Source organism: Cornus florida, unplaced genomic scaffold, assembly GCF_030987335.1.
Source record: "Cornus florida cultivar Cherokee Brave unplaced genomic scaffold, ASM3098733v1 CherokeeBrave_3.0.0_Hap2_Chr08, whole genome shotgun sequence".
NCBI classification, from domain to species: domain Eukaryota; kingdom Viridiplantae; phylum Streptophyta; class Magnoliopsida; order Cornales; family Cornaceae; genus Cornus; species Cornus florida.
Genome location: NW_026775578.1, coordinates 19500637 through 19527422, shown reverse-complemented (window position 1 = coordinate 19527422; position 26786 = coordinate 19500637). Strand labels below are relative to the sequence as shown.

Genomic DNA, 26786 nt, shown 5'->3' with positions numbered 1-26786 from the left:
CAGATAGTAAATAAAATAAATAAATGAAGTTGAGAATTTTCAGTCAATTCCAAACATATGCTTCCACCTAGTGTATGTGTTTCGCATCCTGCAGCACATTCTGAATATTGTTTCTAACGTTTTCTTGGAACATCACAATCTACCTGGTGGATTCATGGTTCCATTTATCTTTGCTCTTCTTATTGTTGTAGCCTTGCTATTTAACTCCTAGATGTACACATTCATCTTTAAATATATTAACGTACACGTTCACTGTGAGCAGGCGCTTGGGCTTCTATGTGAAACATTGAAGGATTCTGGCAAAGTGAAACTGAAGCGTGAGGGAAGGGGATTGAATTTAATTCCAAGTCGTTCTTGGTTTCATCTGGATGACAGTGCTCTCGAGTCCTTGGATAAAATGTGTCTGGAAATTGTAAAGTTAATCGACGATCCTTCTGATTATGCAAATACTTCCTTGAAACTTGCAGCTATTTCAACATTAGAAGGTTTAGCCAACAAGTTTCCTTCTAACCATTCTATCTTTAGCGTGTGCCTTGCATCTGTCACTAAAAACATCCGTGCAGACAATTTGTCTGTTTCGTCCAGTTGCCTTCGGACAACTGGTGCTTTAATCAATGTGCTTGGACCAAGGGCACTGCTTGAGCTACCTTCTATCATGGAGAATGTACTATGGAGGTCTCACGATGCCTCCACATGCCAAGCTTCAAAAACTAAATTGAGTGATGACAATACTACTGTTACACTATCAGATTCTTTGGAATCTCTCTTTATGTCAATTCTTGTCACCTTGGAGGCAGTTGTTGACAAGCTTGGTGGTTTTTTAAACCCATATCTTGGAGATATTTTAAAACTTTTGGTGTTGCATCCTGTTTATGCATTGGGATCTGATCTAAAGTTGAGAATGAAAGCTGACATAATAAGGAAACTTGTCACTGAGAAAATCCCTGTAAGTTCACTTATCAAACACTGGTGGTTAACCCTTGGTTATATTTCCTTAGTGTCTACCTTATCTTTCTACTGACTCCTGATTTTGTTTGGTAGGTTCGGCTATTATTTCCACCTCTGCTAAGGATATATCCAGAAGCTATTTTTTCTGGAGATTCAAGCTTATCAATTGCTTTTGAAATGCTAGGAAGCTTGGTTGGTACAATGGATAGATCATCTGTTGGTGCTTGCCATGCAAAGATTTTTGACTTGTGCTTACTAGCGCTTGATCTTCGTCGTCAACACCCAGTCTCAATAATAAATATTAATGTTGTTGAAAAACATGTCATCAGTGCAATGATTATGCTGACTATGAAACTTACGGAGACAATGTTCAAGCCTCTCTTCATTAGGAGTATTGAATGGGCGGAGACAAATTTGCAGGATAATGAATCTACGGGGATCACAAATGTTGATAGGGCCATATCATTCTATGGCTTTGTAAATAAACTTGCTGAAAGCCATCGGTGAGAAAAAATTTCCTTTTCATATTTCATCTGCTCCTTTTAGCTTTTCTTGTCTTGAGGCGACCTGATTAGTTGCTCACTTGTACCTGGATCAATGTGGTACATGAAATTGAAATTTTGATTTGCAGCTACTTGCGCTGCAAGTTGTTAGAATGGGGTTCGCTTGTTAGTGATTTAGTGTACATAAATTGCTTAGTAGAAGTTAGTATATGATTGGAGTCGGTGGAATTATTAATTCAAGTTAGACTTGGACCTCGTGGTACATGCGTGGTCATGATTCATCTCGCTAAATAACATACTTGGTCTAAAGGATACTCGCTACTTATATCTTAAAAACACAATCTTACTGCTACTTTTTGTATTTTTATTGTGTTCTCTTTTTATTTTACCTACACATCTTTCCCAATTTCCCACTCTTTAGTCTTTTATCTGTGGTAAACTCAGTTTTTTGTTATTTTAGGTTTTTTTATTTTTACCCATTTATTATTGAAGGTTTGTCTTTCTTGGCTTACACATAGTATGCCAAGAATCACAAAGATTGTTCTCAGGACAGTTAATTCTTGCCTGATGGCAAAACGGATTTCATGGCATGAGATTACTTCACAAGAGGATTGAGGGTGGTATGGCTCTGATTTATGAGAGTTATCATCATCGTATCATGGGATAAAAAAAAAAAAAGGTGTGTTTACACGCTGAACTAAGAAATTGAAATGCCGTCTCAGCGGCCGATTTGGTCGCTGTTGTGGTGTCACGGATGCTAGTTCTAACAGAGGTTATTTAAGTTTATTTCCATCACAGTCTTAAAATTTGATAACTCCATAATCCAGTAAAAATGGGTTTCTAATAGTTCTTTATGGATTTTATTGAATATTTTAAGATAATTTGGTGAGTGATAGCCTATGATTTAAATTTCTGGGTGGTGGTGTTAGCAGTAAAAGTTTAGTAATATTTGTATTGATAGAATAAGTAGAATATATGCGCAACTTTTCTTCTCGTTTAATTGAATTTTTATCTATTATTATGAAATACAATCTACGTAGACTCATGTATTTATTCATTTCTGAATAAGTTTTCAAATTTTTTTCAGGGTCAAATTTTTAGAGATTTCTATTTTTAAATCACTTTGTTATTTACTCTCTATTTTTATTATTATTATTTTTTTCTCTTTATATGAAAACAGCTCAATGCAGACTGAAATATGTGTAATATAACATATTTATGTATAATTCTTGTATATTTGTACTTTCATAATATACTTATGTAAATACTTTTAATATAATTAAAACAAAAGCTCAAATATTTAAGTAAACTTTAGGAAAAATAAATAAAAATTCTAAAAATAAAAGAACTCTGAAAGTCAAACTTCAGATCATGTTTAAATATATATATATATATATACACACCTAAGACTTGGAGGCCCTGGAGAATCCTAAGCGTGCTGTATGAGTGTAAAGAACTTTTGCCTGCCCTTTGAAAAAAGGAAACATTAGAAAAGTCGGTTGATTGAGACATTTGTAACAAAATACATGAACTAGTATGATTGATCTAGAATAAAACAATGTTTTCATGATAGATCTAGGTGAAAATCAGAAAAAGAAACAAAAAAAATACAGTCATACAAATTATTCGCAAAATCAGAAAGCTTTTATTAAATATCTACACCCAAATTCTGTGTGCTTTGCTTTTAGATTTGTAAATTTAAGTTGTTTGATGTGTCTAAGGCAGTTTGGAAGTTTATATACCTGGGTGGTTGAAAAGATGTCTTGCGGTTGGTCACAACTGATTCACGGCCGTTGTGGTTGGATCGTGTTGAGTCAGTGGCAAATCTCAATCTTACTTTGATACAAGGCTAACTCTGTTTGATGGCCAAGTTGCGTTGAGTTTTAAAATTCTAGACTGAACTTCTACGACCGAAGTAATCTTGTAGTTAATAAATATTTATCTTTATTTTCTTTTTTCCCGTCAGTTCTTGTACTTTGAATATTTTTTTTCTTAATTTGGGAGTTTTTGGTTCGTGATGCCATTATATTCTTGGTGCAGTTCGTTGTTTGTTCCGTACTTCAAGTACTTGCTCGATAGCTGTAGGCGACATCTTACGGTCACTGAAGATGCAACAATTGGTCTGACACGAAAGAAGAAGAAGGCTAAGCTTCAGGACGAAATCACTAACACAAAAGATGGAAATACTACATTATCACTTGGAATGTGGAATCTCCGGGCATTAGTTTTATCGTCCTTGCAGAAATGCTTTCTTTATGATACTGGGAGCCTGAAGTTTCTCGATTCATCAAATTTTCAGGTTATAGAACAATTGATTTTCAAAATATTTGTTTTGTTATGCTACATGGTTGCCATACTTATTTATTCCTTAGTTTAAGATTACCTCCTAGTCTGTTTTTGTATTTGTTTCAGAAAGTTAAAATTTTTGATGAACAAGATTATTGATAAATTGGATATAGTAATTTAACCTTGCTACAGTTTCCTGTCCGAAAATTTCCTTGAGGATTGAAGTTACTAATTTCATTGTTACTCCATGTGATACATTGTCATGTTGCGATTTTGGTGCTAAAATTATTGTCATGAACTTTTTTTCAAAGAGAACCCTGATTAGCTATGTGACTGTGACTTGGGATTATTTTGATGTTATTCAGCCCTTGCTCCATCATCTTGAATAACAAATACTCTGATTTCCTTGGGCACATACCTTGGTTGGTGATTCTTTAACTTTTAATTGCTTTGTTGTAGGTCCTGTTAAAACCAATTGTTTCACAGCTCACAATAGAACCTCCAGCTTCTCTAGAAGAGTATTCAAGCATACCATCTGTGAAAGAAGTTGATGATTTATTGGTTGCTTGTATTGGTCAGATGGCTGTTACAGCTGGCACTGACCTTCTTTGGAAGCCCCTGAACCATGAGGTAAACGAAGAGTCTCTCACACTTTCATTCTGCAATTGTTCTTAGCTATATATTTTGTCATCTGAGGCTTCAAATGATGAATTGTTCCTGTACTTTGTGTTCGGTCTTGATTCTTGGCAATAGATGCTATGGCCAAAATATGGACCCCTTTCTCTAAGCATCATGTAGAGTTGATCGTACTCCATCATCTTCATATTAATTATCATGTAGAGACCTTATGCCTGTATGATTCTTGAATGTTGAAGAATTAAGAGTGATCCAAGTGGTTGATTAGTGTCCCTGGGATTACTCTACCCTAGTTTATAAAAGCATAGAATGAGAGGTGAGAGCGCTGAGAATCCTTTCTTGGTTTTAAGATGGGTGCTTATTCTTTTTCCTGTCAAATAATTCAGGCTTTCATCTTTGTCAGCATAGAATTTATTCTCACTTTCATTGCCTGAAATATCTAGATCATGTTGTTACCACTAAATTTCAAGGTATCATTACCACTTTCATCTTTTTCAACATTTATAATGCTTAAAAACCAAATCAACATTTGCACTAAGTGGGTAATGGAGGTTGGACTTGGTCCAATAGTCAATTTTCTGCTCGTAGAATTTGTGGTAGACTTGACGGGTTTGGTGAATGGGCAGGGACACATTCTCCATCCCACATTCTGCTCTGCCGTGCCGAAACTTGGCTTTGTTAGATTCGCCAAATTTGTCACCTTCAGAGCCTCTTATATTATTGTTTCTGGAATAAGGTGATGCAGCAGCGGATAGGAGTGATTCGAAATCAGAATTCAAGTAGAATAAGAAAGAGATTGGGAGAGAAAGGGAAGAAGAATAGAGGGAAGAGAAGAAGAATTCACAAGAGAGGAGGAATTAAGATGGAGAAGAAATCATGATAATCTCAAAATTCAATATCAATAATAATCATCAAAAGCTGTCTTTCACAATGTCTGAACCAAGATTATATAGGCATCGAAGAAAAACCCTAATCAAACTATTACCATAAATAGAAATCCTAAAATCAACTAATAATAATAAAAGTCAAAAACCCTAATTCTATCTTTCTTTCCCACGTCTCCGATAATAGTTGTGGGTCGTATGGACTTGAAGCTCTTGGGCCAGGCCCGGTTCTTCATCATAAGGTCTATAGAATTTAATGGGATTATTACTGGACCAAGATGTATAAAATTTAATGGGATTCTCTTGAAAAATTTGCTGAATGTTGTTTTGGCGCAGGGGAGCAATGAGTAATTGTTGTCAACAAACTAGATCCTTTTGTCCCTTTCTTTGTGGATATTGTTTTGGTTTGGAGGATCAGAGTGGGATTAGGTGCAAATAAATGGCTCTCTCTCCCCACCCACTGGGAATGCAGTTTTTGATATATTATTGATTCTGGGTTCCTTTGTGAATTTTAAATTCTTGCAGGTGCTTATGCAAACTCGTAGTGAAAGGGCACGATCCCGTATTTTGGGCCTGAGAGTTGTCAAGTACCTCATAGAGAATCTGAGAGAAGAATATCTTGTATTCTTGGCTGAGACCATCCCCTTTCTTGCCGAATTGCTCGAGGATGTGGAGCTACCTGTGAAATCTCTTGCACAAGAGATTCTAAAGGAATTGGAATCCATGAGTGGTGAAAGCCTCCGGCAGTATCTCTAATGTTACTAACTGACCAGAAGTTTGTCTATTACCTGAACCCATTGACAATGGATGGTCTCCGGACTCTCTATCCTGATGATGGCGATGGGATTATGGAACGCATGGTTCCAAAACCTGGTTGAAGTTCAACAGTTTCAAGTTCGTCCCTAGAGCTGCTGCTTTCATTCTTGCCTCTGCGTGGTAGACTGGCTTTACAGCTGGTGAGACAGTTGCCCCCAGTTTTTGGCTTTGTTGCTTTCTTGCCAATATGCAAGCTGTGACAAGTTGTACTATTGGAGAAACAGCTACTATTGGAGAAACGGCAATAACGTAATGATGAGACTGAAATACAACCGTACACCTTTTCCATTTATTTTGTTTTACGATAGTACATCTTTTGTACATATATGCTGTCTTGTGCAACTATTTTTCTTTGACGGGCTCCTGTTAATGATGCAAAGCCTCCGTTAAGGTTCTGTTTAGATGATTCTAAAAGGGGGGTTTTTGTTTTTGTAATTTTAGGGTAAGTGAGAAGTTACATGATTCTAAAGTTTGGAATGATAGGGAATTATGTAATCGGCCATTTTGACAATGTTCCATGAGGAAAATAGAACTGTTGGGTTGAGTTTCCCAATTTGCTATGATGCATTTAATTTAATCATGGTGGCACTTTCATGGATCTGTAGATTTGTAAAATATGTTTTGCTTCTAACATATTTATAAATATTGAATCAGTGAACTGTTGCGGTATATTATTCCATTATTCCTGCTCATAGTTTCAGAACAGAGGTTGCAGAAGATTGGATATGTACAAGTAGCCCAACCTCACGACCTATGTTATATATGTTTTACCATTCTTCTGGTAGCTTAGGTGCCCACTAATAACAAAAATGGTCCTCTATTAGTAGAAAAGTAAAATAAATTTGCATTGCAAGTAAATATATATTACTCTACTTCGCTCCAAAGCAAGTCATGATGTTTTTGATTTTTTTTTTTTTTTTTGAAGGAAATGATATTTCTAACAGAATATGTTTGAGCATTTTTCTTCAAATTTATTTCCCATAGTTTTCGTATCTCGGATATTACCATTGCTCTAGTTTTAATAATATTAACTGAAAATTGAAGAAAGCCGGGTGCAATTTGGGTGGCAAAGTCGAGCCTAACCTGATTTTTTTCGGGCTTTGGCAACCATTTTGTTGGGTTTTGGTTAAAAAATGTCAAACCAAATTTTTTATTAGGGTTTGGCTTTGATTGAAGTGTAATTCAATACCAATTCAAAATTTAATATTATTTTTTTACATATTTTTTAATTTTAAATATAAAAATAAATCTATATATATGTATATATATATCTTATTTAAATTATGACCAGCTTGTTCTTTTTAACTGCCTTTATATAAATTTTAATTTATTGCATGTCAATATTTTGGAGAATTAATTTTTTAAGAATTAATTTTTAATTTTTAAAAAATGTGCTTAAGTATCAAGCTCTTACTTTTCAAAGGTGGTTGAGGTATGAGCATAAATACCAACTAAGAAAAAAAAACATAATCTAATTTGAAACTAACTAAAATATACTCTAAATTTTCAACGGAAGATTGGCCATAAAGATAATTTAACTTTGACTTTGTATCTCAAATTTTCAAGCCAAATTACAAACACGTGTTTGAAAATTCAAAGATGAATTGTGAATTTAGAATTTGAGAAGTTAGAATTGATGATTTCATAAAATTGGGTTGAGCCTCAACTCGACTGAATTGCAACCTGGTCTAAAATACAAAGTTTCTAACTTATACGAATGGAGGGGTATCTCCACCCACTAATCCCTCTGATGAGTGACAAACCTCAATGTCACGTGCCAATTTAATTTTTAAAAAATAAATCAATTTGAGTCTAGCTTCTAAGTTAAATTCATAAAAAATCTATATCAAAGTATCTTCAAAGAGGACAGGAGAAGAGGGAAGGGGTTCGAGGCAGGAGCGGGCAAAAATTGTATGTGAATAAAAGTATGAGTGTGTTTTTTGAAAAAAAAAAAAAAAAAAAAAAAAAAAAATGGTATCCTCAAAGGAGAATTGAACTATAGTTACTCTACATCTTCACCTTATAAGTTGCAGTTCCTGCATATACGGTAATGCACTTATATAACATGTGCACACAAGCGGGTGCACACATATATATATATATATATATATATATATATATATACATATACATATACATATACTTCTTTACATATAGCAAATTTTGTTTTCCTGTAAAAAAAATTTTTTAGGTAAGCACATTTTGTATCCGTGTCACTAGTGTTACATGCATGATGAGTTACATACATGAAAAATGCATGTACGGTGAAACTAATTATCTCAAAAACACCAACACTCCCTTAATAACATTATAATAAAAAATCGGTGGTACAAGTCTTTTTAAGAAAAATAAATAAATGTGAGTGAGTTTGTGGCCAAAATAAAAAATAAATAAATAAAAACTTCTCATCTGACATTATTCATTGCAATGTCATGTATTTTGATTAGGTTAAGAAGGGATACTAAAGACTAGGATTAAAACTTTTATTCATTTCACGTACAATAATATTGCCTGAACCCGGCCGACGCACGCAACCGTCTTGGGCTGAGCCTGGGCTCAGTCTTCCCCGATAAACAGAGTCCAGGTATATGGATGTGGCCTGGACGAACTCGACCATACTGGATGGTCCCAAACAAAACATAATATGGGCTTGCCCAGTTGGATGGATAACGGCCCAACAGTGTTGAGCTTATGGTGGAAGTTCCCACATTATAGCATTGCTCAACCTTCATTTATTTAAAAATTTAAGAAACCTTTTCATTCACTGCAGTAATTGATTCTCTACATTAATGTCAACCAACAGAACCCATGCAACAGTGTATCGTCTGTGTTTAATAATTTCCCACCTTCCAAACGACTACAAACACACACATATAACATGCACATCTACAGAAAATAAAGTAACAAAATATAGGGTTTTGTATATATAAAACTGATTTGCATTATGCATGAAATCTGATGAGCTTATATTGACATTATATACAATGCTCAACCCTTAAAAAACACTCAATCCTTAAGCTACATATGTAATGGCACATGTTCTCTGCAAGTATAAACCTGTGCTAACTTTTCTTCTGTATCTTTAAACTAAGCATAAAAAAGGAGGTAATTATACTAAGTGAACATAAAGTACCAATACCTAACTATTCTTCTCTCCACATTCATATCTCATCCATGGCCTCCTAGTCTTCATTCTATATAACATGGTTTACCTGCAACTTTTGAAGAGCTATATATATAGGAGGTGAAGTGGGGGTATTTTTGTAAATCCATCATCGATCACGCCACAAAATCTGGCAACAATTGAGCAGCAAACCTCTTCCTGTTCTGTATGTTCATGTCCTCATAACCAATGCTGGAATGAGATGGTTGTGGAGTGCTAATCCCATTATAATGCGCGTCGACACCTCCCATTTCGAGTCTACTTCCCAGCTGATGAATGTGTTGGCTGGGGATGTAGTCTTGTTGGGATCCTGACAGAGAGAGGTTTTCGCAATGGGGAAGGCCAAGAGTGAGAGATACGCCATTCCCATGAAATCTCGTCCCCAGTTGCTCCGGATTAAACCTTTCGAATTCTCCAATGGAGTAGGCACCAAATCCATTCCCATCAGTACTTGTTGTGCCCGCCATAAAGGGGTGGTAGCTGTTCTTGGTTTGTTTCTCTCTGCTTCCAAACTTCTCATTCATTGCTTTACTCGACTCCCCGGGTTTCATGTCCATGTCCATGGAGAGAATACTACTTGGAGAATTCTGCATCTCGTAACTTCTTGGCTTCTTTGGGCTTCTTTGAACGACGTTTTCGATGTCTGATGACCCGATGAGACTGAAGCCTGCCTGAGACTGAAAGGACCCTCTAAATGGAGATGTTGAAACAGTTGAGTTGGAAACTTCATTGGGAGACGCATTTTGGTTGATTGATTTTTCTTGTTTGGATTGGAAAGAACTAATTTGATCCATTCGAGCTGTGTTAGTCTCTTGTGGACCGGTGGATTTTGATCCTGATTCCTTGTTGCTTCCAATTTTTCTTGTGTTGTCCTCGGAACCATTTTGTTCTTGATCCTTTGTTTCCTCCAAGTACATTTCCTCAACCATTGGCTTCCAAAGCCGAACTCGAGCGTTTATGAACCAGTTAGACACCTGCAATTTCATATGATAAATCTTCTATTTTCTTGGGTTTTTGTAGCAAAGAAAAAGAGAGAGAGAAATCCAAGTGTGAAGCCAACAATTTATAAAATCTCTAATTGACATATACCTGGCTCCTAGTAAGCCCTGTTTGTTTGGCAAGCAAGTGTTTGTCTGAATCCTTAGGGTATCTGCAAGCCAAAATAGTTAATTTAATTTCACATAAAGTACTACTCTATAAAACACCCCGGTGTAGAAATTGTTAAAAGGACAATACTATTCAGACTTAATAGTCTAACCGAAGAGTCTAGTTGAGCATTTCTTATTCATTAGATGCATATATAAGAAGCATTATCCAATGGATAAAAATCTCACGGCTAGACTCCTCGATTATACTATTAGGTCTAAGATGACTGATTTAGGAACAGAGAAAGCACTTACGGGTGAAGGAAGTGTTCGAAAAGCCAAGCACGAAGAACTGAAACAGCTCTCTCAGGCAATCCTCTCTGGGGTCTCCAGGCATTGTGCTGGATCATTCCCAACTGTTGTAGCGCCCGTTGTTGCCGGAGCTGATGATCCACAAACTTCAGCCTTGAGCCCTCAACTTTCCCTCCTAAGCAATCTTCTTCCCCTAGGCTCTTGCTTGTGGCTTTGATTTGTCCAGAAATTGCATCTTTCAAACACCGGAATTGCTTCGATATGGTTTGTAAAGCAAGGGCAGTGTATGATTTCGCCGACCCAAATCCTGCAGCCTGCTCAAATGAAGCCACCACAATTTGCATTTGCTGGTGGTACTGCCTGTATCTTTGCTCCACCTTCAAATATTTAAGACACATCAAGAATTAAAAAAAAAAAAATCAAATAAACATATTTTTCCACGGTTAATTAATTGAATTAAATTTATTACTTTGATATATAAATCATGTTCTCTGTAAGCAATTACAACTTTTTCTTCCCAAATTGCAACTACAAACTCTAAAAGAAGTAAGAAATATAAGAGAAATCCCGCTGTTAGGATTCTCTGCTTGACTATTAAGTCTGAATAACATTGTCGGCAACTCAAATCAATGTAAACCGTACCCAATTCTAGTTGACAGAAGTTTTGCTTGAAAACCACAACAAATCTTAAAAATCAACCCATTTATTTTATTGGTTTTTGCTTATAATGATTAGAATTAAATACGACCAAATGATCATATTTTGAATCTTTGATTAATAATTATAAAGAAAGAAAACAATGAAATTGTGTACCTCATCAAGCATGCTAACAAGTTTGGCCTTTTTCATCTGAAGCTCCTGTCTTTGTGCTGTGGTGAGCTCAACCACACGTTTCATGCTACTCTCTCCTCCACTCGAACTCTCTCCGGCCACCGCCGCCATCGACTCTCTGCCCATTTTCGCCTTATTTTTAATTTCATCTGATGAGTCCTCCTTAATTCCCTTCCCAACATTCGCAACTTCGTCTAGAAGCTGTTGTGCAGCCTTCAAGTACTTGGAACCCAACATCACACTTTGCATACCATTAATTCCATTTGATACCGACGACGACGAACCACCCGATCCCCGGATATCGTTACCGCTTGTCGGTGATATGACCGTCACTGGAGCCTGTATTGGAACGTCACGCTCATCGGGGAATGACTTATAAGCGGGCCTTTGGGGCGAAAGGCTCAACGACAACCCTTGTTGTTGTGTCGGTGACACCACCGGCCTTCGAAACCCCATCTGCGACGCAACATCGGCCGTGGCAGCGGTGCTGTTGCTAGCCTGAATATGTGGATGTGGGTGGCTTCCGGCGGCAGTTTGATCGCCGGAGCTCCACAAATTGTAGTGGAAACGAGGGACAACACCATGCAGGACCGGAATTTCGTGCTGGGAATGTACCGACTGTCGGTTCAGATCGTCTGAACTGGCGGATCCAACGGCTGTAGTGGTGGCGGAGGGAAGAGGCACCCCGAAGAAGTGTTGGTTGTGGGAAGGCGGCGCGTGAGATGCACCGGTGGCGGCGGAGTTCAAGAAAAGCATGTTTCCGGGTGGTGGTGGTTGTTGTTGTTGTTGTTGATGTTGATGTTGTGTGTCAGAGTAGCCTACGTAGTTAAGGTTCATGAGATAAAGTGTTTGCAGAGTATCAGCTTGGATTTCAGAGCTCCCATGAAAGTAAGTACTTGCCATAGATCTCCAAACCAAACTGCAACTATAATTAGCCTTCAAAATTAACCTAATTCGATGTGTACCACAAGATCATGCCAAATTTATTCCCAATTCGATCCCGAGAAATCCCTGCAGTAAGAAAGCAAGAAACTAATGATTAATCCATGAAATACCCTAAAGATAGCAAACATTTTAAAAACAACACATTCACCATAAACTCAAAACTATACATCATCCATATCATAAAATTTGAACAAATATATATTTATAAGCTAGATATAGAGCTTTTACAGAAGAAGAAGAAGAAGAAGACGGTATATATATATATATATATATATAGGTATACTTACAGTGAAAGAAAACCCATCAAAGATCAAAACCCATCAATTAAAAATTGAAAAAACAGAAGAAAAAGGAAAGAGATGTAAAGCTGTGAAAGATGATGAAGAGAGAGAGAGAGGGAAGGGATTAACTTGTAGCATAAATCCAATAAAAATGAGTAACATAGATGAGGTAGCAGCTATGGGGTATAGGAGGAGTGGAGAGTATATGCACACTACTTACTGATCCCATGTTTGTCTAACTGTCTATATAAACATGGTAGCTGAATGAGTCCTGTAAGTTGCTCTCTTGTCAGACTCAATTTCTGCAAACTCACTCATACTCTAAAAGGAAATGGAGAAAAAGAGAGGTGGGGTTTACACCTAAAGAGTCTCATTCCAATAAAGATGCCCTTATGACATTTTGTGGTTTATTTTACTTGGATATGGAAATAGAAGAAAAGATAAAAGAATTGTAGAGCTAGTGAGTAATAATTGAGAGTATAATAGTATTGTTTTGATTTCGTACACAGTACAGCCTCCTCCTATTGTTTTATCTTTCTATCACTGCTTTGTGTATGTACATGCAATAGGTAAAAAATTTGAAAACTTCATAGTCACATATGATATATGTATGTATGTGTGTGTATGTATATATATATACATGGAGAGAGAGATGTTAGAACCCTACAAAGTGGGTCAGGATAAGCATAAAGTTGAAAAACGAGGAAACGTCTACTTCCACCAAAGCTTATGATAATTGAAAAAGAGGGTGAGTGATGGCCCTTGCTTTCCACAATTCAAATATCTCTTTAGTTTAATATATGGTATTTATTTGTTTTATATTTATTTGGTAATTTTTGCAGTTGAATTCAAAAATTAGAAAATAAAATAAAACGGATGATGGTGTATGAATGAAGTGATAATAAAACGAGATTAAGAATTTCCTTAATTTGTAGCGTTTTGTAGACAATATTTGAATCCTTTTAATTTATTTTTTTCCCCAAAATATCTCCTCCAATTTAGACCATCTTCAATGTAAAATGTTATTTTTTTATATCAAAATTATATTTTGAGAGGCACTGCAGTGTCAAAATATTATATTTTACCAATTTTACTCCAATGGTGCATTTCATTCAAAATACTATTTGACGTGTATTATTTTCATTCACTTGCTATATTTTGAGAAACTCACTGTATGAGAAAAAAGAGACCTCTCAATAATTTTTGAGAGCTGCTATACATGATAGTACTTTTGATAATCTCAAAATATGAGACGTCTTTTGAGAGTCTATTAGAGTGTATTATTTACTTCTACCTGTTATATTTTGACTTTCATAGGCCCTTTGAGAGGACATTAGAGATACTCTAAAGGTGTTATTTTTTGACTTGTTAAAAATATCGTGTGAATTGCATAAATCCTTCTTGACTAGGTAAAAGTATTTTAGTAAAGTAACACCCTAGCTTACTACTTAGAGGGAATTTTTTGATAAAAAAAAAAAAAAAAAAAAAAAATTTAAATTATTCCAAATCGCTATATATGGTCAAGAGAGAGTTTAGTGCAGTTCATCTTAAAAATAAATTAGTGTATTGCTAATGTTGATTTTAGCTCTAAAGTATGAATTTGTAACTTTTGTATTACTGAGTTGTTGGAGCCACAAACTCGTGATGTGGCCTAGTGCTTTTCTCTCCTCCCATACAAACCTAACTAGGTTTTCTAGTGTGGTACTGTCACACATATGTACTTAATTCTTCGTACAAGACTGTCACACATATGCATATAAAAAGAAGTTTTACTTTATATACATCTGGCAAGAGGAGGTTCACTTTTGCTACAGTGATCGCTTTGGAGTTTGAGAAGCTTACCCCACAGTGAAATGGATTCTACTAAAAAAAAATTTAGTCTTTTATTTAAAAATAATAATAATATATATATAATTTTTTTGTATGGCAAAAAAAAAAATCATATGTGTATTAACAAATGAAGAGATCAAAGAAATTTTCACACTTTGTACAGCAAACAAATGAGTGGTTTTAGACTGTTTCGTTTTTATACTTTTCTTTTGGTACATATAAGATCAAGAATCTGCACGAGAGAGGGAAGGTCACTACTTCACTCGATTGTTGCTCATATATATATATATATATATGCTGTAAGTTGGATAATTACCACAATTCTTGTTTGGGATGTCCCGTGTTTAATGCCATAATAATTAGAAAGATTATTCCTTTTAGCTAGGTTCATGCATTACTAGAATCATTAATTGCGTCGTACCCTGACATTTATCACTTGGCTTTTTTTGGTGGGATAGGTTTTGTAGGTGTCTACTGTAGCCTTATAGGTGTCCCCCTAGTACTGCTCACATGGCAAACATAACACTGCTCTCACAGCAAACCATAGAAAGTTTGAAAAAAATAAAAATTGTGGGGTCATCCATAAGTTTTTCCAAACATGTAAATCTTGAAACTCTAATGTTATGTTTGGGAGAAAAAAAAGAATGAACAGGGATGGATAAGAGGCAGGGAAAAGAGGGAAAAAGTAAAGAAGGAAGAAATGAGTAGGGAGGACAAGAGAGAGGGAAAGAGAGAGAAAGTAAGGAGGGATTGGATGTTTCATTTCTCTTGTCCCTATCCATTATATCTATTTTTTTATTCCTCCAACCAAACAAAACAAAAAAGTTCAAAATTTTCTAAATAATGACAGAGAGTTTGACAGTCAGATAAATTTAAAATAATAATGGCATTATTGTTTAGTCACATCCTTTACAGAGTGTTGTTTGACTTTCAAACACTAAATCATTATTTAAGAAATTTTCACTCTCAAACATCTCACTAAAATGTAAAAACTAATTTTGTCTTAATGCATAGAATAAAAATAACAAATAGGCAATGTAATCACAATGAATGAGAAAACTAAGGTTGTGTAGCCTGATGATACCTCCTTTGCCCTTCAAAATAGAAGATGAAAGTTCTGATCGAGTCCGTGTAAGGACAAATAAGTGCATAAGTTTCTTGCAAATTAAGAAAAGAAAAGAAAAGAAAAGAAAAAGTGGTATTATATTTGATTATACTAAATCAGATAGTGTGAGTTGCACAATGTAGAATGGTTGTGGAATATAATATGGATAAACAACCTAAAAAGGGTGAATATGTTTATCCAATTTTTACTTAAATTAAATTTACTAAAATAAAAGTAAATTAAATCACCCACAAAATAATAACTTAAAGTGCAAGTAATGTAAAAAATAGAGATAGGGAGACATCGGGTTTTTAACGAGGAAACCTAGTTGGAGAAAATCATCCAGACATCGAAAAAATTTAGGAGAATGTCAAGCGGTCTCGAGCGAAAATATCCACTATAGATGAACCAAAGTATATACAATGGTTTTCGACTCAATTTCACACCTCTTCACTCTACCAAGAACCAATCACTGAACTTCTTCAGCTTCGCGACTTTACCATCCAACAACACTTGAATTCAGACTTGCTCCCTTAATTCCTATAGAAGGATAGCTAGTAGATCAACAAGCACTCTCTGAACACTTTGATCCCTTCAAAGTGTGATCTCTTTATTATTTTCTTCAACTCTAAACTTTTAAAGTAGAAAGACAAATTATTTTTTATTACCAATAGCAATATGATCCTCAATCATGCAAACTTTGATTAACCATTGAACAACAACTTAAATCACTCAAATGTATCACTGTGTGCTTTCAAAAAAAAAAAAAATAATATATATTCTCTCACACAAATGCTTTTTTTTTTTAGGGTTTTAATATCTTCTATTGAAAAAGTCGTGATTAATTGTGTGTGAATAATAGTTTATATAAAAGATTAAAGAGACCGATTAAGGTTAGAAAACCATTTTAATTTCATACTAAAACATTCCTCTAAATCAGACTTAAATGTAATTAAAGTTGGCAAAAACACATTTCTTTTCCTGTCCAAGATAAGTTCAACCGATTGAACTTTTCCCGAGTGCAGTTTTAATGCGGGGAATCCAATCGGTTGAGTTTAGAGATTCAACCGGTTGGAAATATCCTGAGCTATTTTATTGCAAAATTTTAATCGGTTCCAATATGAAATTGAACCGTTTGGAATCTCTAGAAACCCTAAAATCTCTATCTATCTTCAACCACACTATATATGGTCCTCACTCACTTACATTGACTAAATGTTATTCATAGTTGAACAGGAATAAAGCATAAATAAAAAAAAGGGTAAAGTACAGAAAACTCCCCTCGGCTTGTAACATTTTCCAGTAAATCCCCCTTGTCTATTTTTTTACCAAAGAACCCCCCTCGACTTGTAACCTTTTTGTAATAAATTCCTTATCTAATTTTTTATCAAAGAACCCCCATCAACTATCTTAAGGGAGTAAAATAGTTGATATTTGAACCAAAATGTCCTTTTATTTAAATCTTAATTCTCCCGAATTTCAAAAATTCATATCTCACAAACCGTACATTTAAAAATTGTAAATAATATATGCATGAAAAGCTTATCAAATAAGGATTCCATAAATATAAGATTTGCACAACAAACCTTCATAACTAGAGAAAAAGAGGAAATTTAAAAATCTACTCCAATAATCTTATTTTATTTTTTAAAAATAAAATATTCGAGATATTTGCTAAATTTTTTTCAGAATTATTCATTTACATATGGAGCCGAATATATAAAAAATTTAGCCCAACAGATATCGATTTCATGAGATATCATATTTTACATCAAAATATTTTTGTTCTTTTATAGACTCGCCATTTAAAAAATAATAATAATAAATATTCGATATCTATTGGGGTTATTTTTTTATATATATGTTATGCTCCATATGAAAATGAATAATTTTGAAAATTATCTTGCAAATAACCCGAGTATTTTATAAAAAATAAAATAGAAGAAGATTGTTGCAGTAGGCTTTTAGATTGTCTATTTCTATCTGGTTATGAAGTTTTATTAATAAATCTTACATTTCTGGAATCCTTATTTTATAAGCTTTCCGTACATATATTATTTGCAATATTTGGATGTACGGTTTGTGAGATATGAAATTTTGAAGTTCGAAAAAATTATTCCCTCCGTCCCATAAAAAAGTATCACTTTTAGAGAACCGTGATTCTCACAAATTAAATTGATACGGTTTTCGAAACATGACACTATTTTTGGGACGGAGATAATAAGATTTAAATAAAAGGACATTTTTGTCCAAATATCAATTCTTTTACCCATTTAGATAGTTGAGGGGGATTCTTTGATAAAAAATTAGACACGGAAAATTTATTGGAAATGAGTACAAGTCGAGGGGAATTTTTTGATAAAAAATTAGACGAGGAAGGTTTACTGAAAAAGGCTACACATTCCGGGAGATTTTCTGTACTTTATCTAATAAAAAATTATAACTCAATTCTGGCTTTATTTTAATCACCAAAATACGCCAATTACGGTATCTAAATTCCCTTTTAGTATGTGGTTGAAATAATCATATTGTTTCAAATTTGGAAATGATAACTTATAGAGTGAAATGTGATATTTTTCATGTCTATAATTTATTTATTTATTTATTAAATCTGCTTATGTAGGCAGTAAACTTTTGAACTCCTGTGAACAGCTTAATAAAAATATTGATGACATCTCTTTCGTTTTCAAATTAAGAAGTTCCAAGAGACAGTTGTGAGGGTGTATTAAAAAAAGTAAATTTATGAAATCTTTGTCAGTCAAAATTTGATACTTTTAGTCCACACAAGTTCAATTTCCCCTGTAAATAAAAAGTACACTCTCGTGACCTCTTGATGTGTCAGTTACAAAGCAATCTTAGGGCTTCAGTTATCATTGCCCATTTGTACACTGACTCTTCTTCCATCTTGGTCTTGTCAGTTCTTTCTAGCATAGAATATATTTCTTCACCAGCCACTTCACGACCTTTTCACTAGAAAAAGACTTTTAAGCCTTCAAAGAGTTATTACATAATCAACAAGTCAGAACAGTAGTACACACCACACACACACACACACATTAGGAATCTGATAGATGACTGACCATGATTCATTTATTTCTTTTTCAAACTACATGTAGCTTTGATCTCAGCATGATAACATGGAGGCTAGGAAGAATTAAAGAAAATGGAAGAATGTCAGTTTTGTCCATTCACTTACCTTCTTCCATTTTCTGTTGCTCGCATATTTTGATATCAGAATCAGTTGATGTCAGCAATCCGAAAATAAAAGAAGGTAAGTTTTGTACTTCTAATACTTAAATGGCACTAAACATTTTATAGGTAAAATGATAAAATAATACATTGTTATTACTAAATTGGATAGCACTAGAAAAGATTTATGAAATCAAAAAAAACATCTACGTATGATATTGACAAACCTCAAAAGAAGTAAGAAAAATTTATTACTTATTTACATATACATTATTTACCTGCCTCTTTCAAGTGAGTGTGTGTGTGTATATATATATATATATATATATATATATATATATAATAATTTTTGTAATCACATAATTCTTGAATGGATTGTGATGATATTAAATATGGAGCATGCATGATAATTCCGTATCCTCTGATAAATTAACACAAACACCGACTGCTCTGAACTCGACATGGATAAATCAATATGCGTGTACACATAAATGTGTATCATTTGTCACTAAACAAACAAAATTCTATAATTAAATAATGAAAACAAGTCGGTGTACAGAGCTACAAACTCAATAATGGCGATGACAAGTGAGGTATCAGTTTGAATTATTGTCATTGTCATCACCATAATAGTCATCATTACTTTAAACAAATGTCATATTAGAATATTAATACAAGGAATCTGTTAGTCATATATTAAATAGGAGATTAAGGGAGGTTGATGGATAAAAGTGAAATTCAAGTTTGTATTCTGACCAACTATAATTTGGTACTTCCAAGTTTGGATGCCATGATGGGCACAATAATTTTTATTTTTATTTTTTTCTTTCCACTTTTCAAGCCTCGTGTGTCCTTGTTAATTACTTTTACCTATCGGCATCAACTATGGCGTTTGTGTGCTATATCCAAATGTTATCCCAAAATTTTTATGATTATTAGACTAGCTATCCTCTAGGTATATAATTCAATATTGCAACTATTTTAAGTTTCTTTATGGTTCATACAAACCCCTCTTTCTAGTTTATTTTTTTGGTAAAAGTACACTACACCATTCAATTATTGACTTATTATAAATTGCACCCCCCCCCCCCCCCCCCCCCCCCCCCATTATTAATTATTGTATAATTAAACCCTTCAACAAAATGCTCACATTGCACCCTTCAGGTGGACGGCTATCAAGTTCGACCATTATGTATGACATGTAGACCTATGCTGAGGTAAAAAAAACTTTTTAAATGACCTAAATACTCTTCATAAGAAGAAAAATGACTTGCTTGTTACACTCTTGAAACAAATTTTTTTTTTTTTTTTTTAATATTCTTCATTTATGAAGAGTATTTAGGTCACTAAAAATGCATTTTTTTGTCCCCAGCAGTGCACCCATTTTATTTAATGGTCAAACCTAACGGTTATCAGTCTCAAGGGTACAATAATGTGAATGCTTTTAAAAGTTAGAGGGCTTAATTGCAATAATTAATAGTTGAGGGGTATATTTTGAAATAATTCAATAGTTGAGGGGTGTTTAGTATACTTTTGGCATTTTTTTTTTTTAATCCTTTTATTAAATATTGTAGTACAAGGTAAAGTTATTACCAAGAAAATAATAGTATGGTGACATCATTATGCTAATTACAATATAACGTAAAAGGATGTAAAAAATGAAATGTCTAAAATTACAATAGTAAGGTACTCACGGATGGCCTAATAAATAAGAAGTTTTTTAGAATGTACTGTAAACTCGAACGCCTTGATCCGATTATGACTGGGCTTGAACAAAAACCCTAGTGTTCTTTGGGTGCGGAAGTTATTAGTTGATTTAATTGTGATTAACTCCTTAAATAACCTAGATAAGATTAATAGGTCAATTTGCTCAATTTTTGTGATTGATTAAATTACCTAAGTAATATGATTAATTAAATATCCACAATCACAAAAATAAATACTGAAAAGTAAAGCAAGTAGAGTTAGAGAGATTGTACTAAGATTTTTAGCGAGGAAAACCTAATTGGTAGAATAGACCAATTGTTGTGGAAAAAAGTTTGTGGACTGTGCAGTTTAAAGTAAACCGATCCACTATACGTTTGAAACAAAGTACAATGGATTTTGACTCAGGCTCACACGTACCCTATCATTCTACCAAACACCAATCGCTGATAATCTTTTGGTTTTGCGACGTCCCGTCCAACAGCTTTTGACCTTAGGCTTACTCTTGATCTCTGTAAAAGGAATGTTGGTAGATCAAATAACACTTCTCGAATGCTTTGACCCTTTCAAAATGTTATCACTTCACCCCTGTTCTTCAAGATCTAAATTTCAATGTAGAAGAAATTAATTTACTCTTTTGGAATCTCTAAATCTTCAATTAAGCTCTAATTTCGATGAGATAGAGAACAACACAACTAAATCACTCATGAATATATGTGTGTGCTCTCAAAAATAAAATCATAAAAATCATATTTGATTTTCTAAAAAATATCTCTTTAAAGGCTTCCTTAAAATAATGAATTTTTGTTCCTCAAAGCCATACCTCAATAATTAACGAAAGAGACATTTTATAGAAGTTTGTAAGACCTAAAAATACTTGTAAAACAAGTAAAATTCGTAGATAGGTTTTAGAAGGGAGTCTGGACCAAAAAGAAATCAAAACAGATCAGGAAACTGAAGTTACCAAACTGATCAGAAGTTTTGAACCAATTCAGGATTATTTGAACCAATTCAGGATGGCCAATGCATCTTTCGAAGAATCCTTTTGATTCTTGAACTGGTTCAACATTCTTTGAACCGTTCCAAGATGGCAAGTCTTGAATACTCCACAAATCCTTAGATGTTGAACATGTTCGCTGAATTCTAAAACCAGTTCAAGTTGGGCAGAATGTATTTTCTCCATAAAAACTTCTTAAAGTATTGTATTAAAATATGAACACTTGAACTTCTTCGTATCCGCATCCAACATTCAATCTTAAATTTTTTTTAACTGAAAAATTACAACTCGATCGAATTTATTTTGATAGCAAAATTAACCAATTATAAAACATATATTTTTACAACCTTCCCAAAAAAAAAAAAAAAAAAATATATATATATATATATATATATATATATCTCACAGCCATAAGTGGATAGGTAAAATATTGGGGCAAGAATAATGGTAGTTATTTACATAACTTTAGATAAGAGGATTTAGGGCAAAAAGGGTGCCCCACAAACAACTGTGGTTACCATGGGCTGCTGCAGATCCATCCAATGTCAGGAGGCTTGCTTTTTTGCATATGGTCAAAGTAATTATGGTTTAAGTGGTCCACAAAATGCCTTAAAGTCAATTATTCAAGAACATCTAGAGGCCCATAACTAATGCGCTATTAATCGCATCGCTTGCTTTTGCACGTCTCTTATCCTCAATATGATGCATCACACGAATATCCCAACAAATGCTCACACTTACACTATGTGTGTGTGTGAGAGAGAGAGAGAGAGAGCGCTTCTAACTTTAGGATGTCGAATTACTGCTCTTTTTTATTCTTTTTAATTGGTACAAACTGATTTTTAAGAGAAAAGCTTTAAATGAAGTCTTTTTCTTTTCATTTTTAATAGATGAGTTTTACTATTTGGGCGGCTCCAAAAGAGACATGAAGTAATGGGACCCATCATCCAAAGAAAATTTCCTTCATATATTATTAATATAAATGATATTGATTCAAACTCTCTATGAATGGAATTTTTTTTATTTAAAATCCATTTTTCTTACTTTCTGAAATAAAACTCTGTATTAAAGTGTTTCATAAATGTCATTGTCAATAGCTAATATGCTAATTATTAGAGAGTTTGTGTCCATCGAAATAGCATAGTTATTGAGTGGTGTTAGTCGTGCGTGACATAATATCATAAGTATTCAAATCTTACTAGGTATAATCGGATGGATCATACCACCTTGGCGTATCCACTGAACCCGTTACAGTAATTCACTTTAATCAAATAATTATATTTCAACCCTAAGGAGTTGGTTTAGTGAAAAAGATTTGGGTCCTGAAGCCTCATTAAGTTTTAGGTTTCAAGTTCAATTTTTCTTACGTGCGAGCAATTCTTTGGGACCACGACCACGGACATAATTTGTTTTATCCGATTCGTGTAGTGGGTCGTCTTGTACAGGTCCTGTGAATTAGTCGGGACAAAATTACGGATACCCCGATTATAAAAAAAAAAATTTTTAAAAAATCACATTTCAATTCCCTTTTATTGTTACAGGTCTTCCATTTCTCTTCCCCTTCGCATTTCTTATGGAAAACTAAAAAAAATTACTATTAAAAAAATCATGGGGTTAAACATTATTAGATCATCAAAGCATTCAAGAGTTGGTCACGGGCTTAAAAAAATTGCAGTTCGCATTTTCAAAGTTTCACGTTGCATCATTTTCGGGGGCACTTTGAAGCCCCACCACTTCATTTCATGCCATCATGTTTTTGGTGTAGGAATCAAATTGTTAAATACATAGGGTAACGTTTGGCTAATCAACATCATTGTTGCCAATGAACCTAACTTTAACTGTCCATCAACATTTCAAAATTGATTTGCTTTGAGTTTGACTACTTGAACTCATGTGATAAGCACATGAGTCAAGTTCAAGTTCAAGATCAATTTTTAAGTTTGTTTAATAAATAAATTGATTCCGAAACTAGTAAGCAATAAATTTGTACAAATTTTGAGATGTTTATGAACGTAGACTCTTTCAACATACAGTATATTTTTAGTATGTTATATCTTTGTGAGGAGTATAAAATTAAAAATATAAAGACTTATATGTATCTACAATTTGTTATTACAAATATTATGTACTAAAGGAGGTAAACTAAATCTGAACGTGAACATGAGATTAAGTCCGACTCATTTTATTAATATACAATCTGAGTTAATATACAATCTGAGTCAAGTCAGATTCGGACTTTTTCAAGATGTAACAAGTTAAGCGCAGGATTAGGTTTTTAAGCTCATCATGCTTCCACCGAAGCACAAATAAATGATTATGAATCTAAATATAGTTAAACTAGCCGAGCTCGATTTAATTCATTTGCAGTCCTAATCAACTTGGATAAAAAAGCTTGGTCTAATTTGATCCCACAAGTATCAATGACGAGGGAGCAGTGGTGACACCACCAAACCATGAGGCTATCCATAGCTTGGCCATTCATTAGCTACAAAATGTGGATGTTTGTGTCTGTATATGTGTGTCATTTTCTCATCACAAAAACCCTTCCAAACACGTAATCGAACTTTCTTTTGGTTGATCACAGGTACTGGGGCCCCCCAATGTCCACATATAAAAAGCCCTATGCACTTAGCCCACACAACCAATAAATGTAGATGTCCAATTATTCCTATCCCCTTTTCAAGGCATAATATTGTCACCACCATCCCACCTAAACTTGTCTTTTACCCATTGCGCCCAATTAATGTAAAATTGAAATTAACTTTAATCCGCTTTGGTCAGCTTGATGAGAAAAATTAAAATACAATTCTTTATTTATTTTTTTATATACGTCCCGGGCACTAACTATTTGTCGTTATGGAATAGTGTTACTTCATTATGCATTATCGACGATTAGTATTATTTCATTATGCATTATCGACGAACACTGACATTTCTAAATTTACTTTATTGTGATGTAAAGATTATAGATTTAAAACAAGAAAATAGTCTCACCGAACAAAGAACCTTTGCAATGTTGAAAGCCTCAAGCAGCGTGTCTGCCCACCCTCTTGTTGCAAAGAACCTCCCTCTTGCAAATGCACCCTTAATGTAAGGGTGTTATGTGCAAAAATGTGATATCATAAAGGGTTATTTGGCAAAAATAAAGACTGAACTTAAACCTTGGTAAGTAATAAGTTAAAAGAAAATTTTATAAGCAATGTACTTTTACTTGCATACTAAACTAATATCCTTACATAAGTAATAAATTTATTATTGGTATAAGTTATGATAAACCATACTTTTTTTTTTCTTTCTATATATATATATTTTTAAACACTTTTTAAACAAAAAAGGGAGTGTCTTCACCTTTGCTGAGACTAATCACTCCGGATGGAATACGTGACAAATATCAATATGAGAGATTAATTTTAGTTTAGAAATAAAAAATCCTTGTTCAGACTGATATTAATGATTATTTTAAAATTGTCAATAATTTTGGTGACTCTTTCAAACTAAGTTTAAGGAAGTAGCATGAAAAGAATGTTTTAATGATGTTTTCGATAGGCAAGAAAGTAATGAAATGGAATATAAGTAGAAATGGAATAAGAATGGAATAGAATAGTCATTCTCATTTTATTATTAATTTGATTACATTAGGAATGTAATGATAATAACTATTCTAGTGTTGGTTGGACCAATTTAAAATTTAGAATTGAATTAATTTTAAATTGAATTCTCTAAAATATCTCTCTTAGTGACAAATAAATTAAATTAATAAAATAAAATTTTTTAAAAAGAAATGACGGCAGTGGTAGATGATAGTGACGATGGTGGTGGAGGTAGAAAGTGATAGTGATATAGGTGGCGGTCTTGGAAGGCAGCAAAGGTAGGGGTGGCAAAAGGCGGGCAGTGATGTTGGTGGAAGACAGCGGTAGTGGCAGTGGTGGTGGTGGAAGTAGTGATGGAAGGTGTCAATGGTGTAGGTGATGATGGTGAAAGGTGAAGGCAGTGGCAATGCTATGGTAGTGGTGAAAGGTGACAGTAATGTAAGCAATGGTGGTGGAAGTTGGCGACAGTGGAAGACATCAACAGTGGCGGTGGTGGTAGTGGTGGAAGGCAGTAGTAATATAGGTGGTGGTGGTGGTGGTGGCGGCGGTGGTGGTGGCGGCGGTGGTAGCGAAAGTAATGGCGGTAATGGTGACGATGATGGTCGTCGAAGATGGTAGTGGTGACGGTGATGGTCGTTGAAGATGGTAGTAGTGGTAGAAAGTAACGGTGGTAGTGGCAGTAATGGAGGTCGGGGGTGGTGGTGGCGGCAATGGCCGTTGGTAGAGGCGCTAACGATGTGGTGGTTGAAGATGGCAACAATGGTGGCGATGACAAAGTTGGTGGTGGTGGTGAAAGATGGCAGTGATTGTGGTGGAAGATGGTGGTAATGGTGGAAGATAATAGTTTTTGGACTTGGAAAGTTTTTTGGAATTTGATTTTTTTAAAAAAAATTGCTTGGGAATGGAATGACCATTGAATTAAAAAAAAAAAAATTGGTTATTCTATGAGTTTAGTTGTGGAATAGATTTTCATTTCCAGGAATGTATTTTTTTTTCAATAGAATGCTCATTCCTATCTTAAATTACATAACAAGCAAAAAAAAAAAATAGTTGAAATGGATATTATATTCCATTCCATTTATGTAAACCAAATGCAAAATAAGTTGATTTCTTAATCTTAAGTTGGTAAGAAAGAACCTTGATACCTTTTATCAAATAATCTTGTTCTTCAATACAAAATAAAAATATATCAATAAAAATATAATCTCTTTTTTAATTTTTTATGTATCAACATTAATAATAATCAGTATTATCATAAAAATTTACTTTTATTGTCAATCTACGTAACACAATCATCATCCTTCATCAATACTTGGGTCCACAGTTAAAAACTTATTCTTCTTCTTTTATATTTTTATTTGTTTATGTATGGATTAGTTATACTTAAAAAAAATAAAATAAAAAATAAAAAAGCTTCTGATTATCCGAAGCAGCCTAACTGATTGTAATTTGTAAGTTTATTTTATAACTGAAACATATGTAAATAATTTATATTCATATTCAGACTTCAGTGCATTTGCTGTAGATTATTATATTGTAAGACTTACAAATATTACCTACATAAGTATTTTTTGTGTGAAATATACACCAAATGTTTTGATATATAAATTAAATACATTTAATCGGAGTAATTTTTCCTAATTGTAATGGCATTATAGAAAGTCAACTTTTGTAATCACGT

General features: G+C 33.9%; 2 protein-coding genes across 4 annotated transcripts in view; one reads left to right on the top strand and one right to left on the bottom strand.

Moving 5' to 3' along the window:
- LOC132270639 (uncharacterized protein At3g06530) overlaps window positions 1-6633 on the top strand; it is a 34839-nt gene extending 28206 nt beyond the window's left edge. Inside the window, exons 35-39 of the mRNA XM_059771819.1 lie at window positions 263-946; window positions 1042-1451; window positions 3492-3750; window positions 4197-4367; window positions 5783-6633. Of these exons, the coding sequence (XP_059627802.1) occupies window positions 263-946; window positions 1042-1451; window positions 3492-3750; window positions 4197-4367; window positions 5783-6013 (1755 nt within the window). The 3' untranslated portion in view covers window positions 6014-6633. The remainder of the gene's footprint in view (window positions 1-262; window positions 947-1041; window positions 1452-3491; window positions 3751-4196; window positions 4368-5782) is intronic.
- Window positions 6634-8969: 2336 nt separating this feature from the next.
- On the bottom strand, window positions 8970-13132 carry LOC132270638 (BEL1-like homeodomain protein 1). Of its 3 annotated transcripts, none has more exons than XM_059771815.1 (5): window positions 12697-13132; window positions 11447-12475; window positions 10637-11010; window positions 10326-10386; window positions 8970-10210 (listed from the first exon to the last, which is right to left on the bottom strand). In XM_059771815.1, the coding sequence occupies exons 2-5, from the start codon at window positions 12365-12367 to the stop codon at window positions 9353-9355; spliced, it is 2214 nt and encodes a 737-aa protein (XP_059627798.1). In that variant the 5' UTR covers window positions 12368-12475; window positions 12697-13132; the 3' UTR covers window positions 8970-9352. The 3 variants fall into 3 exon arrangements, with proteins under 3 accessions (XP_059627798.1, XP_059627800.1, XP_059627799.1); XM_059771817.1 differs by having other exon boundaries at window positions 12820-13132; XM_059771816.1 differs by having other exon boundaries at window positions 12911-13132.
- Between the last annotated feature and the right edge of the window lie 13654 nt (window positions 13133-26786).

Coding starts and splice junctions, on each gene's coding strand:
- LOC132270638 (XM_059771815.1), bottom strand. CDS start 12,367: ATGGCAAGTACTTACTTTCATGGGAGCTCTGAAATCCAAGCTGATACT. Junction 10,387..10,636: donor TTCGAACACTTCCTTCACCC/GTAAGTGCTTTC, acceptor TTTGGCTTGCAG/ATACCCTAAGGATTCAGACA. Junction 10,211..10,325: donor CAGGGCTTACTAGGAGCCAG/GTATATGTCAAT, acceptor ATGAAATTGCAG/GTGTCTAACTGGTTCATAAA.